A 14,826-nucleotide genomic window follows, 5' to 3' on the forward strand; every position below is an offset into this window, starting at 1 on the left:
GAGCGGTGGTGGTGCAGGCATGTGGACAGAGCAGCACGGAGGAGCAGCTCTGCCTCGGGTGGTGAGCACGGGTTCCTAGGATTTTGGGGTTCTAGGGTTTTGAGGTTTGTGCAGCAAAATGCCTTGCATAATAGAATTTGGTTTTTGATTCAGGGTTAGGGCTCGTGCGGATAACGTGTTGTAGAGAAACAAATGCAGAGAGAAAGTAGAGAGAATAGATGTGTTGTTGTTGTTGTATTTCATTGAATGAATAGAGACCTCTATATATAGAGGATTACATGATAACAAGATTCCTATTCTAAATCTACTCTTTGGACCTCTTTTATTTTGAGTTAATTAGTTATAAGTCCAAAAACCATGACCTGTTTTGATTGTAATCCGGACGAAAAGTCTTTTTAATTACGGCCCAGTAACTAAGCATCCACATCAGCTTACTTTCCTATATTAGCATGATGAGTCAACTTCTACTTTTTCACATACCAAATTTACTCAAAACAATCAATAATTTATGCATCAATAAATTGAGAGTTAATATTGTTGTTTTTCAATCAATTTGGTATTCATAAAAACCATATCAATTATAATATGTCATCAGCACAACAAAATCCTTAATTGATGCATCGTCATTAAAAAAAAAATTATAACTTATATAAAATGATCATACCTTACCATCATTTTTCTACACCATATATCTTGTCTCTTTTCTTCTCCTTTATTCTGATCACTTTCTTCTTATTTCTACATCTATATTATAGAATTGTCCTGTTGTTCAACTTCATTATACAATCAAATAGATATTCTAGATGGGTATTCATAAGAATGTTTTGATCCATCTAAAGAGGTAATATTCTACATTGTATCTCTACCTTTGCACCTTAGGATAAATCGTACAAAGGGAAGGGATTCTAGAAAGGGAAATACATTTTTCATATCTTAAGAGAAAGACAAGTTGCTATGGTTCTTCTTTTCCGTACCTTTAGATTAGGAACAATGTCAAAAACTAAGTTGCTCTTTTTTCATTACTTTGTGCATAGATATGTTTGCAATTTTGATACCTAGTACAAAGGTAATTTCTTAAGGGGACAAGCAAGCTGCAATGATTCTTCTTCTTCTTCTTTTTTTTTCCCCTACCTTTTTATTAGGAACCATGTTTAAACTACCTTAGTCTTTTTTCATTACCTTGTGCATAAAAATTTGCACTTTTCATATCTATTACAAAGGTAGAGTAGTGTTGGTTTCTTTTTCTCTACCTAGTAAATAGGAATAATATTAGAACTTGATCATGGACTAATAGACCTCTCGGTATACAATGTCAATAATGCTACTTAGTTTGTTTTATTTTTCCTTTTTTGACTCTGATATAGATACACTACAACATTGTTTAAGAATTTATTGACCTTTCATGTAGGTACATTATATGTTTACATAGATTTAAATGCCATATTATTTATTATAATTACCTTGAGTAGATTTTAGGAATTTGAAATTCAAAATTTGAATATTTAAATTGAAAAATAAAGTCCCTAAATTATGAGATTTTGATTAGTTTCCTTTATTTACCTTGAAGGGCAAAATGGACAACGAAAAAAGTGGTTGGACTGCAATTAAAAATAAAAAAGTGACCCGACTACAATGAAAATTGATGTAGCAAATTGGACCTTGATTTAAATACCTCTTATTTTTATTAAATTTAGAGGTCCAATTAAAACCACTCTCCCTGTATCCAATGAGATTGGTCTAGCGAAAGCATGTTAGGCTGCATAGTGCCCCACTTGCAGAGCTTCTCCTGGTAATAGGAGGTCTCTGGTTCTGGGGTTGTGAAAAACATTCCTTGGGGAGGGGTCATACCCAAGTTGCTCTCTGCCCAGAATAGCAGCTCACTCAGCCACCATTTAAAAAAAAAAAAAAACACTCCTCTTGAAATCGGAAAAAAGTTATATACATATATAAGCTCTGGGCACAACGCCCATTAGTTTTCAACAAAACCCAGGTTGTCAAACTCTGTTCACTTCTTCTTGTTCTTCCACAAGAAAAGAAAATGTGGAACTGGACCGATTCACAACTTGAACATTCAACTAGTTCCATGGTTGCAAAGCCCGACTTGGTAGAACCTTAGAAGATTGAGATACATGATGCCAATTGAAACAAGGTGGCTGCCAGGTATGCCCACCACCTGTTTGATTAATTGTCTGTTTGGTTCTTAGTGCAGTAAAATTATACCAAACACAGGTCACAACTTTTGCTACTGAATCCACTCAAGTCTACCCCTATACAAAACAGTATAGCACTTTTTCTCTGTCCATTGAACTACCATTAATACCCTCACCTCTTTATTGTAATTTTTCCTGGCAGAAACTTGGCTTCATTTTTTTTTCCTTTTTTTGGGTTCTCCCCAGTACGTTAAAGAATAAAATTAGTGAAGTATTTACCAAGAATTTAATTACGAGAAAGTTTCTCTGCAGTGATCGTTTAATATGGATTATTGTCTCCATGTGCTCTCTAGTGTTGAATAATAATTTATTTTTTCACGAGATTAATTATTAAGAGATAAGCCATTGCTTGTCACGCATTTCAATATAGTTCTTTTTTGTATGTTTTTGTTAATCTCATTCTAGTTGCTGTGGAACAAGTAGGAGATTCTCTGAAAGAAATATTCAAACTGATGACACATGCAAGTCGGCTTAAAAACAATTCATATTGCAAGTGCTGCTAAACAACACCTTATTTTATTATAACTGGTGTAGAAATCGGGAATACAATACATTATCTAATCAACTTGGAGTATTTTCATTGCTGGAGTAGTTGACTTTGAGCTGTCCTGGAAATTTCTTCAGTTTATAATCACGGTAGCAGCAGGAAAGGCAACAGCACAACCATTCTGCATTTCTCAGTTCATATCTCTCTCATTTATCTTGTTATCCTTGTCTACGATTTTCTAGCATCAAGAATGGCTGATGCACTGATTTCAGTGCTAGTAGAAAAGTTGGGTTCAATGGCTTTGGAGCGTATCGAAGAAGAGGTGAGACTGGTTTTGGATGTCAAGAAAGAAATTGAAGAGTTCACTGGAAACCTTGAAGCTATTCAAGCTGTGCTTGAAGATGCAGAGCAGAGGCAAGTGAAGGATGCCAGCGTCAGAAACTGGCTGGATAAGCTGAAAGAAGTGTCCTACAAGATGGTCGATGTGGTGGATGAGTGGAACTCTGAAAGTCTGAAACAACAAGTTGAGAAGCAAGAAAGAGAAGGACCAGAAGGTGGAAAAGCTCTTGCTATCCAGAAGCAGAAGAAGAAGAAGAAGAAGAAGAAGAAGAAGGTATGGTTCTCTATTCCCTCTCATTGCTTTTGTCTTGGCCAAGTCAGTCGGGTAATTATTCGTCGTGACATTGCTCTCAAGATTAAAGATTTGAATTCGAGGCTTTCACTGATAGATAAACAAAGACAAACATATAAGTTTCAATACTTAGAGAGAGGTGTTGAGCAACCTGAACGACAAAACTTCATCTTTTGTCGATATATCAAAAACTTTTGGCCGTGAAAATGAAAAGAATAGTTTGATAAGCAAGTTGTTGGGTGAGAGTCAAGAAGAAGAGAGGGGGCTCCTTGTCATCCCTATTGTAGGGATGGGGGGTATGGGAAAGACAACTCTTGCCCAACTAGTCTACAATGATGAACATGTCAAAAGCCATTTTGAGAAGAGGTTATGGGTTTGTGTCTCTGACCCTTTTGATGAGATTAAAATTGCCAAAGCCATTATTGGTGAGGATGCCCCAAATTCAACTGAGTTAGATTACTGCTTGCAATGTATGTCTGAATCCATTAAGGGGAAAAGGGTTTTCCTTGTGCTAGATGATATATGGACTCCAGATCATAGAAAGTGGGAACAATTAGAGTTGCCTTTGATGCAGAATTGTGCTAATGGTAGTAGAATAGTTGTGACCACACGAAAACAAGAGGTTGCTACTATGGTGGGAACAAGCACGCACATAATCCACTTGGAAGAGTTGAGTGAACAATATTGTTTATCATTATTCAATCATCATGCATATTTTGGCAGGGGAAAAGACGAGTCTAATGTTTTTGGAGATATTGGATTGAAAATTGTGAAAAAATGCAAGGGGTTGCCACTTGCTGCGAAAACTTTAGGTAGCCTCTTGCGCAATAAAAAAACAAGGAAAGAATGGCAAGATGTTTTGGATAGTAAGATCTGGGATATAGATGAGGTTGAGCAACAAGTTTTTCAGCCACTATTGCTAAGTTATTATGATTTGGCCTCAGAGATAAGAAGTTGCCTTTTATATTGTGCAACTTTCCCAAAAGATTATCGGTTTGACAAACACAATTTGATTGAGTTGTGGATGTCACAAGACTATCTTGACCTGAGAAGAAACAAAGAGTTGAAAAAAGTAGGTCATACTGTTTTTGATAACTTAGTTCTGCGATCTTTTTTTCAAGATCTTGAGGACGATGTAATTGACAAGACTACTATGCATTGCAAAATGCATGATATTGTGCATGACTTTGTGCAGTTCCTCACAAAAAATGACTGTTTTATGATGGAGGCTAAAGATGATAATGATGAGATAGAGTCAGTCCCTGCTAACAACATTGTAGAGCAAGGGAATGACAAGCTTCGTCATTTTACTTTAATGTTTGCACCTTATGGTCCCTTTCCATCTTCTGTTTCATTTGACCATTGCAAAAATTTGCGCAGCCTCGCAACTTTTGAGTCCAAAATCACTGTCATAGACTCAAATTTAGTTTCACAATTGAAATGTCTTCGGACATTAAATTTGAGTCATAATGACTTAAAAGAAGTTCCAAAGGAAATTGGTGAATTAATACATTTGAGGTATCTTGACTTGACTAAAAATCGTTCTTTAGAGGAACTACCAAACACACTGGGTAACTTATGCAACTTGCAGACCTTGCGCCTTCTTTCGTGTCATAAACTTAGAAAACTACCTGAGACCATGGGAAAGCTGGTAAGCTTGAAGCATCTTTACATTTGGGATTGTAGTCTTCTGATGCACTTGCCAAAAGGGATTGGGAGATTAACAAGTATGCAAACACTAGATGAGTGTCCTCTTTATGGTGGCGACTCTGAGGAAGCTTGCACATTTGGAGATCTGGGAAGGTTGAACCAGCTTCAGGGTAGATTAAAGATAAAAGTTTTGGGGGATTGGATGGATGACAGTGAAGCTGAGAAGGCACATCTTGGTAAGAAAAAACAACTTTTCCATGTGGAACTAGATTTTGCAAACTTGGAAAGCAAGAGAAGAAAAAGCAATGTAGAAATTGTAGATGTCTTACAACTACCACAACATTTGGAGTCTTTAACCATTGCTTGGTATGAGGGCGTCTGTACCTGGCCCACTTCGTTGATGTCATTAAACAGTTTGAGAATCCTTTCTCTTTTTCGTTGGACTGTCTGTGAAATTTTGCCTCCACTTGGGAAGTTGAATTCCCTTGAAGAACTGAAAGTATACAATACGAAAGTCAAAAAGGTTGGAGTTGAATTTTTGGGAATAGAATCTCAAACATCTTCCTCATCATGTATTTTATTCCCAAAATTGAAGAAACTTAAACTTGAACAAATGCCAGAGTGGGAAGAATGGGAAGGAGTGGAGGAAGTGTGGAAAGAGGATTGTAACATTTCGATAATGCCATGCCTTTCTTCCTTACAAATTGATAGCTGCCATCAACTTAAAACACTACCAGACTTCTTGCGGAAGACATCACTACTGCAGAATCTTACCATCAGTGGATGTAGGACACTTGCTGAAAATTGTCAAGAAGGCAGCGGAAAGGAGTGGCCCAAGATCTCTCACGTCCCAAACATTGAAATTGAAGCCCAATCATGGATTGAGAAGCTTTATGCTATGTATTATGGTGGTCATGATGATGGTGACAATGTTGATATTAAGGATGAGGATCAATGATCCTGAAAGGCATGCCGAAAGGAAGATTCTGCAAATCATAGGTATGAATTGAGCTGAGTTCCTCTTCATTTATGACTTTGTTAGTTACTATAATTTACAGTTCCAATTCTCACCACCAGTACCTTTTTGGTTTTATATTAATTTTTATCATTACTATTTATAAAATCTTCAAATAATCAATACGAGTTTCCTTAATGGTTTAGGGTCCACAACAGTGCTACTGGCCAGACAACACCGTGCAGCAATCACCACAGGATCTTGTTTTTACAAGCTTGGTAGAATCCAAATCATACTGCAGGATCAATGCGCATCGGCCATTACATTTTCTGGTTTTATTTCTTCATTTTAAGGTAAGTATAAAGCAGCTTTAGTTATGACATGTAATGAATTAGTATTCATCAATATATGCAAGCTTACGTACTTGGAACCTTGGAAAGAGCTTCATTTTTTTGGCTCAGATGCAGTAATCCTTCAAAAAAAAAAAAATTGATGTAATAAAATTGTTGCGCTCTGGTGTCTTTTAGTCCCTTGATTTGAGACTATACGTTTCAGGATTACACAGCTTAAAGAAAAAGAAAAACACCTGCAAACAGTACAAATTTATGATAAGCATTTTTCTTTTTCACAAACTATAAGAGCACCCTTTTGGCAGGTAGACATCATAAGAAGCAGTACTCACTCATGAGAACCAGGATACTCCGCAAGCTTTGTGTGTCTGAGGTGTGGACGTAAGGGTTGGCATATTGTTACAAGCCTTGGGATGGGATACATTTAAATCATCCTCATCCTGTACCTAAGTTGAGGAACCTCTCAGCCTTCATGGAAAAAACAGAATGAAGAAGATTTACATCCTTGAATGTCTGGCCCAAGAATTGTGACATTAACATTGATGAAACTAATTCGGTGGGAGGATCGGGATGAGTATCCTTATAGTAATACCAGAAATTACTGAGAGGAGATCAAACTCTGTCAATCTCATACACCTTCGATCTTCTGGTAATCCCACTATTGTTTACTTGCTTTATTCATTCATCATATTCTTACTTGGAATTGCAACTATCATCATATTTCATTGTTTCATTTCTTCAGATAATTATATGATCCAATATTCATGTTGCTATTTTGCATTTGAAATTTCAATTTCTATTAGAATATAGTGAACCTTTAATTGGAACAAATTGTCAGAAGGTCTTGGATAAGTGGACAACTCATTGAAACGGTCTCTTGGTTTATCAGCAGGGCACAGAAAGACTCGGAGTACTATATGGAGAAGCATGGTCATCTGAAAAGGCAAAGCTTCAACATTACTATATGGAAAAGCATGGGAGTACTGGATGGAATTGGATGCCGGTAACTTTCACCTAATTTTTTCATGCAAAATCTTTATGATTGTGCTTCTAATTGGTTTGTGATTAATCACTTTTGGGGTTTAACCACAGGTATTAGGAGATGTGGCAAGAATTGCAGATTAAGATGACTCAACTATCTCAGGTCCAACATTAAACATGGAGAGTTTTCTTATGAAGGAAGATAGAATATCAGCTAGTGGTGGAAGCAGGTAACTTGAAATTCTTTTTCCTTTTTTTTTCTTTGGGTGAATTCCATTTCTTTATATTATGTTTTTAGGTCCTTTATCTTCCAAATCTTGGTTTTCTTCTCTCACATCTATTAAAGATGTTATATAACGAGATCGAATATAAAAAATGTACCACAAGAATCATCAATTTTTCTTTCTGGGCTAGTGTGGAATCAGAGACAATTATTACATATACTAGAACATTCAAATTCTTTAATCTAGAACTCAGAAAGGAAAATTTTTGATTCCAAAGGAAATGCGTTCATTAATAGCCTTTTTCTATGCCATGGCTTTTTTTATATTTCTTTGATTGAGAAAATAAGCAGCTTATGTAAAATCACATGGAAAACATACAAATTTATATTGATGAATTTTGCAGAAATAATTTCAAGATCACCTGGTTGGGAAGTCAGATCTTGAAGTCGCAGTGCTTCAAAGACAACATGACACTCAGGTATCCATTCTAGAATGCCAGATTCTGTAAACCTTTTATGTGGTACTATGGAATTTTTCTTGTAATCCAGGTTACAAACAAGTTCTTCAGCTATGCATCTAATATAGATCGAAACCTAATGTGTAGGCAATGTAGAAGCATGAAGAGCTCACTATTGCATTGGATTTTTTATGCTGATGATCGAGATATGGAGCTAGATGTAAGGTAGATACCTCTCTATCATCAATTCACGCGAGGGTTATTTTTATGTGGGTGTGGGTGTGGCTGAAGGGTTTGCATTTAGCTTACAGGGGATTTTTATGTTGTGTTCTCAATTCTCTACACTAGATTTATGTCCTTTGCTTTCCTAATCAATATAATTAAATCAGCTTAAAACTTTGCTAGATGGATAGCAACTGCATGTTATGAGTTAAGTTTGCAACTGCTAAAGAATGCAGTTCTGTCTATATTTCTTCAGTTTGTCTTGCATTCATGTAGTTGACTTTCATTACTCTCTGCATTGTTTGGGCAGGACAAAATTAAATTCCATGACACACATTTTGAAATTTGTGTCGATCGATTTGACTTTTGTGCTGCTTTCTACCAAGCTGTGTCTTGATCTGTATGTGCGATAAGAATGTAATTGTTAGTTATTGCATGTTCTGGCAGGCGCTAGTTGTTAAATTTCGATAGATATATGAAGGAGGATTTTGAAGCAGTGATATCTAGAAAACTTGTATCTTCTGTTTCTGCATTCATATGACTGAATGGTGAGGCTCTTAACTTGATGGTGTGATTTTTTATCTGTATCTAAAATAGTCCTCTATAAAAGTTTAAGGCTTCAGTTTGCAATTGTGAGTTGTAAGTTATAGTCACAGGTTTTTGTTATCCATTTTCCTTTAGGTGGGGTTTTATAGCCTGAAAGGAAAGGAAGAATCAATGGAACCCAAAGTCTTAAGTGAATTCACTTTTGAGTTCTTAGCATATGAGGTTGGCTGTCCTGTTTTAATCTGTTGGGTTCACTCATTCAGTTGTTCTTTTCAATTTTAATTCTAGAGAACTTGTCGTAAGAAATAAAGTAACCTACATATGCATTAGAGAAAGACTAGTGATCATAATCTTTCCCTTACTAACGTCTTAGTCGTTCAGTAGGTGCCAGAGAAGGCAAAGAAAAAGAGTGGCTCAAGATTGCGAAACCTCAAAATTCAAGATGCATGGTTAGCAAAGGTGGATGGTCGTGGAGGTATCTATAGCTGTTAATACAAATGGTGAATCTTCAAAATTCAATTGGGTGATTGCTCATGTGTCTAAAGTAATTTGAATTTGTAGTTGGACGCTTATTCCAACCTTTCAATGTTTTATATTTTAGGGATAGATGTAAATATGGGTCAGGACCGCCCAGTGAAATACATATGAACATACACTAGCTCTAGAATTGAGCATCAAGCAGGGTCTTGATTTTTCAACATTGGTAGAAGCGAGTATCATATTGCAGAGACTGAGTTGTAAATCTTGCTGGTTGTATTCATTCCAATAACAAGTAAGAACAATGTGTATTTACAACTCTTTTGAGAGTTCCAATGCAATTTTTTTGTTAGTCTAATACACACATGTTTTACTTATTTGGAACACAGATAGGAGCATAAGGGTGTCGATTAATAGCTTCGCAGAGTTCTGAATTGCCTTGAATTCTTAGATTTAGGACTATATGCAAGATAATTTGAATTATCTGCAATCTATAACAATTTAAGGTCATGAAACTTGGCAGCCAATATTGCATAATCATGCTCATACCTCAAAGTTGCAGTGGCTACCCCAACACCTGATGAAGCCTTGGTACTCCTTCTGCTATGCCAAACGTAAAGAATTAACTGCATATATCCCATTTCAAATACATTGTATATCTGCTGTATGTAAAAGTCTAAACAATCTTATGCACAGGCTAGGCTGAGGCATAAGGAATTCAGAATTGCATTGTTTCTGTCAAGCTTCTGAGTGCTATGGTAAGTGGTGGAGATAGAAATGGTAGCAGGTAGCTTGTTAGGGATTCTATGGTGAGTGTTATTCATCCTGTTTCTTCTCTGCTTGGTTCAGATCTTAAAACTTTGTATTTATTGTATCTCTTTAATGGAGCAAGCGTATATAATATATATACATACATATATACATATACATACATACATATATATATATATATATATATATATATATATATATAGACACACACACCACATATATTGCACATGATCTGTTGAGTCATAACATGGGATTGTTAGTCATTGTGTCATCTTAATGCTGTCATTACTCAATTTAATACTAGTTGATTTTGTAAGACTTGCCATGGGCTTTTGAACTCTGCAGTGGATGCGGAAGTATGTGCAGCAAATAAGGATCTCAAACTTGCTATATTGTCAAACCAACAGCGTATCATACTTGGTGTCTGTACTGATCTGGTGGTCTCGTTTCCAGGTACACTTGAGAGTGATTTGGAGGAGCTATTCTCTACTTTTATGAATCTCAGCACTCTGTGCTTCCAGCTCTTTGATGGATCAAGTTGGACTGGTATTCATCATTATAGCTACCAGCACTGCTGATCACACTGCAAATCAAGCTTGCTAAACAGATGTTATGCATGGAAATGGGTTTCCTTCAATCCCTAACCTCTCTCCTATCTTTGCTTTCCATGGCTGACATCAAGGTTATTTTTTGCTTCCTGTCTGTTCTTTTTCCTTGTACCTTTTTCTTCCATTCTCTAAACAATTGGCTGGTATTGTTGTGTATATTTCTTTTTCCCCTTTCTCATTTTTAGTTTTGGTTTAGGTTGTTTGTACCCAGGGGCTGAGTGCCATCCGCCGCATGTTTCTCTGTGTTGTTTCCATTGTACCCTATTTTCCTTAATAAAGTACAATTACAGACCAAGTAAGTGGAATCATAACTCTTTCAAGAGTAATGGGGTTATTTTTTAGAAGTCTAAAATTTCCTCGTTTTGCATGTTTGGAACAGAGAAAGGAGCTGTTACATATGTTTCATAAAGTTGCTCATGCTGTTTGCAGAGCTTTAAATTCCTGCGGACTCTAGATTTAGGACTCCATGCAGCTTATTATGAAAATTATTTGCGCTATTAATAATAGTTTATTTTCATGAAACTTGGAAGGAACTTAAACAGACCTCAAAGTTGCAGTCGCTGGATTCCTCAAGACATGATGACTCTCTGGTACTCTTTATGCTGTGCAATACTTGACGAATAAACTGCATGATTCCCATTTCAAATACAATATATATCTTCTGTATAAAAAAAATCCTAACCAAGTTTATGTGTAGGCCAGGGTGAAGCAGAAAGAATTGAATTGGTGCTGCGACTGCTGTCCAGCTGATTAGTGCTATGGTAAGTGGTTGAGGTTGAAGTGTTGGTAGTTAGCTTGTTAGGGATATCTATGGTGCTAAGTGTTATACATATATCATGTCCTCTGATTAGGTCGAATCTTAAAACTTTGTATTTTATTGTATTTTATCTTATCTCATAATTAATGGAGCATCTATTATACGTAAATTGTAGAGGAACTGGTTAGTTTGAGTTGAGTTTCCTGGGATTGTTAATCCTTTGATCTTCGTAAGGCTATCCTGTAACTACAGATGCCAATTTCTAATTGTTTGAATGACAAAAACATAGATTTAACTACATCTTATATCTGAATGACAGATTTGATGCTTGCATTCTAGGATCCACTCGACTGATTGATGTACATGCAATTAGCGTTTTATATTAACTAGGAAATTCCTATCAGTAGTGGAAGTAATCCTATGTAAGGGTTTAAAGGCTTCAATACTAGTTTTCTGGCTGTAATATTGTTAGTTGGACTTTTTCATTTTCTTTGTTTTAGCAGCTGAATCTTTTCTTGCCATGGAACGCAGGGAAGAGTACGTACATGTACATGCCCCAAGGTGTCAATTGAAGCCACTTTCGAATTCATCATGTGACATAAAGGCCACATGAGGTTTGTTGTATTCTGATATGTATTTTAATTCTGTTGAATTTATTTCCAGAAAATGCGTTAGAGAAATTCTTGTAATGAACAAATTTGACAACCTTTATATGTAAAACCAAATAGGCGGTTGATTTGTAGTTTGTTTTTGTTTCCTCACTCTTTTGTAATGATAAATGTTGGAGCATGGGATATACCTCGAGATAAATATTGTCATTTCAATTGATTCTTGTCCCTTTTGCAGGGAATGTGGCATGCGGATGCTTTTGAAATCTGTAGTATTAGCTGAAGCATGTGCAGCTACTTAGAATTTCAAACTTGCTGCTCCATCAAACCACCATCATATCACTCCTGGCTGAAGTGATCTTGTCTCCATAGTACACTTGCTGAGATTCCAAAACTCTTCTCTACCTTTCTTGTGGAGTTGGACTACTCACAAATGAAGCAAATACCGCTGCTGATTATGCTGCAAATTAAGCTTGCTAAACAGAGCATATGCACCCAACATAACCTCCAACTTCTGTGTGATTACATTGAATTTATTTTTTCTTTAATGAAGTACAATTTCAGACGAAAACCAAAATGGCGGTAATAGTTGTACTACTAAGACACTAGTGTAAAGCAAGACCAACAGACCCCATTACATATGGTACTCTTTGTTGGAAGTGCTAGTTGTATCGCCAGAAGAGTTCGTATTTGGTATTAGTCTCTTGTGATTCTTTAACCAGAATAGGTGACATTTTACTGATATTTACATATGATTTGGTTGAGATCCTCTTTTCTTTTTCATTTTTTAGTGCACTTTATTTTTCCCAAGGTAATTTGATTTCTTGATGGAAGAGAAGATTGTATAGAAAATAAATAAAAAAGATAGAGAGAGCTATAACTCAGCCTGGGGCCTATTAAAAATTTCAACCTACAACTTCCTTATTAATCAAAATCTAACATAAGTTGATTGTCATCATCATGAATCATACTATGATCACTTCCACATGTCGCCCTTACTTGTCCGCAAAACCCAGGTTCTTTAACTCTTGTTCTTTGTCCACCAAAATGGGACTTGATCATTTTTCCTTTTAGACAAGACTCGCAAGTAGGCATAAGATCGGATCCTAATGACTCCAATATCCATCTTTGGATAACTTGTGAATTCTATCTTTGCTAATATGACTAAGCTCAAGGTGCCACTTCTTAATGGATTAATCGTTTCTCAAGATCTCTTGGATCCTAAAGCATTTTCCTTCATAAAGTTAATACTACCATCTAAAGCTAGATGAAAGAGACCATCAATAATATTAGCATGAATACAAACCACTTAGTTTATCAAAATATTCTATAACCATTCTTCAAAAGCATGGAGATGGAGATAAGGTTCTTTATACATATAGCGAGATAAAGACAACTCTTCAACTTCAATGTATCTCCACACGTAAAGAGATTTTTCCAGGTTTAAGCTTCCTTGCTCCCATTAGTTCCTGTAATGAAGTGTCAACATGGTGAGATGCACCTGAATCAAATATCCAACTAGAAGCATTATTAACTGTAAATATTGATTCAATCACATTGATCATACCTGCTTCTAAAGACTTGTTCTTCAAGGATGCAAGATAAGCTTTATAGTTCCTCTTCCACCCATCGTTGTTGCAAAAGAAACAAACACCTTTTGGTTCTTTTTGTTCATTCTTCTTCTTTTGAACTGCTCCCTTAGGTTTTGCTACTTGTTTCTTCTTCCCTTTTACCGTTACCTTTGGACTTAGTGGATGAAGATGAAGTGATAATGGCCACACTTCCACTCTCTTTCTTAATTTATTTCTCAGTTGTTACCAACATATTGAAAGATTAGGAAGAGTATGATGCATTTGTTGCATATTATATTCATTATGAACTAAGAAAATGAATCATCTAAGGAGGATAGAAGAAGATCTTGAGCTAGCTCCGCATCAAGAGTGCAAATCTTAGGTCTTGAATTTACTCAATAAAACTTATCATTTTGAGACCATGTTGATACACAGGTGTACCCCTCACATGCTTTGTCTTGACAAATTCATTGACAATGGTGAAACGTATATTTTATTTCTTTCACCAAACAATTCAGTGAGATAAAGCAATATAGCAATGGCGTTATCCATATTCTCATTCTGTTTCTGAAGTTGTGAGTTCATGGATGGAAGCATAACACATTTAGCTTGAGTGTCATCATCCTTGTGTTTTTAATGAGCAACGTGCTTTTAATGAGCAACATATTGCTAATCAATTGCATTTTCAGCCAAATAAGTGTGAGAAGATGCATTTTGTACAAAATAAACGATCTTATCGAATGTCAATACTTTCTCACCACTCTCCTATGCCTATTAGCCTACGTACCCGACTTTGGGCCCACGGGTCAAATGAGTCCTACCAAGAAATTAATCTCTCTCCCCTATTCCCCTACCACGGGTCAAAGACATTAATTTCTTCTCTAACTCCACCACTCCTTTATATCACTTGCCAAGTCACTGGCCAGTTGTTTATGATTTTTTTTTTTTCAAAAAAAAAAAAATTTATTTAAGTGCAGCTGTGCAGATGTCATGTACCCACCGCTACAGTCAAAGAAGAAATTATTCCATCCTGCTCCAACAACGAACCTCTCCTCTATTTACTCCATCTGCTCAACGAATTTCTCCTCTCTCTCCGACTCCATTCACTCCCCTCATTCACTCTCTCTGCTCCGAACTACTCATAGGTGTGGGTTAAATTTAAAAATGCTAACCAAATTAAACAACTAATAAGTGTGTCATTTCTTTAAACAATACTTGGTTATTTGAGTAAAGTAGTAAACCGTTAATTATATACAAAAGCCTCACAAAATTAGCTTGAATTCAACTTTTGCAACATAAGTAACAACCCACCATAAATCCA

At 36.0% G+C, this 14,826-nt stretch overlaps 2 protein-coding genes across 2 annotated transcripts; both read left to right on the top strand.

The window, feature by feature from the left end:
• The first annotated feature begins 2,107 nt into the window (after nt 1–2,107).
• LOC112169119 (putative disease resistance protein RGA3) lies at nt 2,108–12,698 on the top strand. The gene is made up of 21 exons (XM_040507720.1): nt 2,108–2,160; nt 2,835–5,977; nt 6,140–6,286; nt 6,589–6,932; nt 7,173–7,286; nt 7,376–7,494; nt 7,892–7,966; nt 8,093–8,170; nt 8,615–8,715; nt 8,849–8,935; nt 9,098–9,213; nt 9,315–9,485; nt 9,714–9,804; nt 9,887–9,999; nt 10,415–10,643; nt 10,766–10,864; nt 11,100–11,159; nt 11,267–11,330; nt 11,646–11,748; nt 11,858–11,940; nt 12,173–12,698. Exon 2 carries the CDS (start codon nt 3,618–3,620, stop codon nt 5,934–5,936), a length of 2,319 nt encoding a protein of 772 aa, XP_040363654.1. The 5' UTR covers nt 2,108–2,160; nt 2,835–3,617; the 3' UTR covers nt 5,937–5,977; nt 6,140–6,286; nt 6,589–6,932; nt 7,173–7,286; nt 7,376–7,494; nt 7,892–7,966; nt 8,093–8,170; nt 8,615–8,715; nt 8,849–8,935; nt 9,098–9,213; nt 9,315–9,485; nt 9,714–9,804; nt 9,887–9,999; nt 10,415–10,643; nt 10,766–10,864; nt 11,100–11,159; nt 11,267–11,330; nt 11,646–11,748; nt 11,858–11,940; nt 12,173–12,698.
• Nucleotides 2,948–3,461, top strand: LOC121049987 (putative disease resistance protein RGA4). The gene is made up of 2 exons (XM_040508497.1): nt 2,948–3,310; nt 3,426–3,461. Exons 1-2 carry the CDS (start codon nt 2,948–2,950, stop codon nt 3,459–3,461), a joined length of 399 nt encoding a protein of 132 aa, XP_040364431.1.
• Nucleotides 12,699–14,826: the final 2,128 nt, after the last annotated feature.

The sequence above is a fragment of the Rosa chinensis genome, chromosome 6 (assembly GCF_002994745.2).
Source record: "Rosa chinensis cultivar Old Blush chromosome 6, RchiOBHm-V2, whole genome shotgun sequence".
Classification (NCBI taxonomy): domain Eukaryota; kingdom Viridiplantae; phylum Streptophyta; class Magnoliopsida; order Rosales; family Rosaceae; genus Rosa; species Rosa chinensis.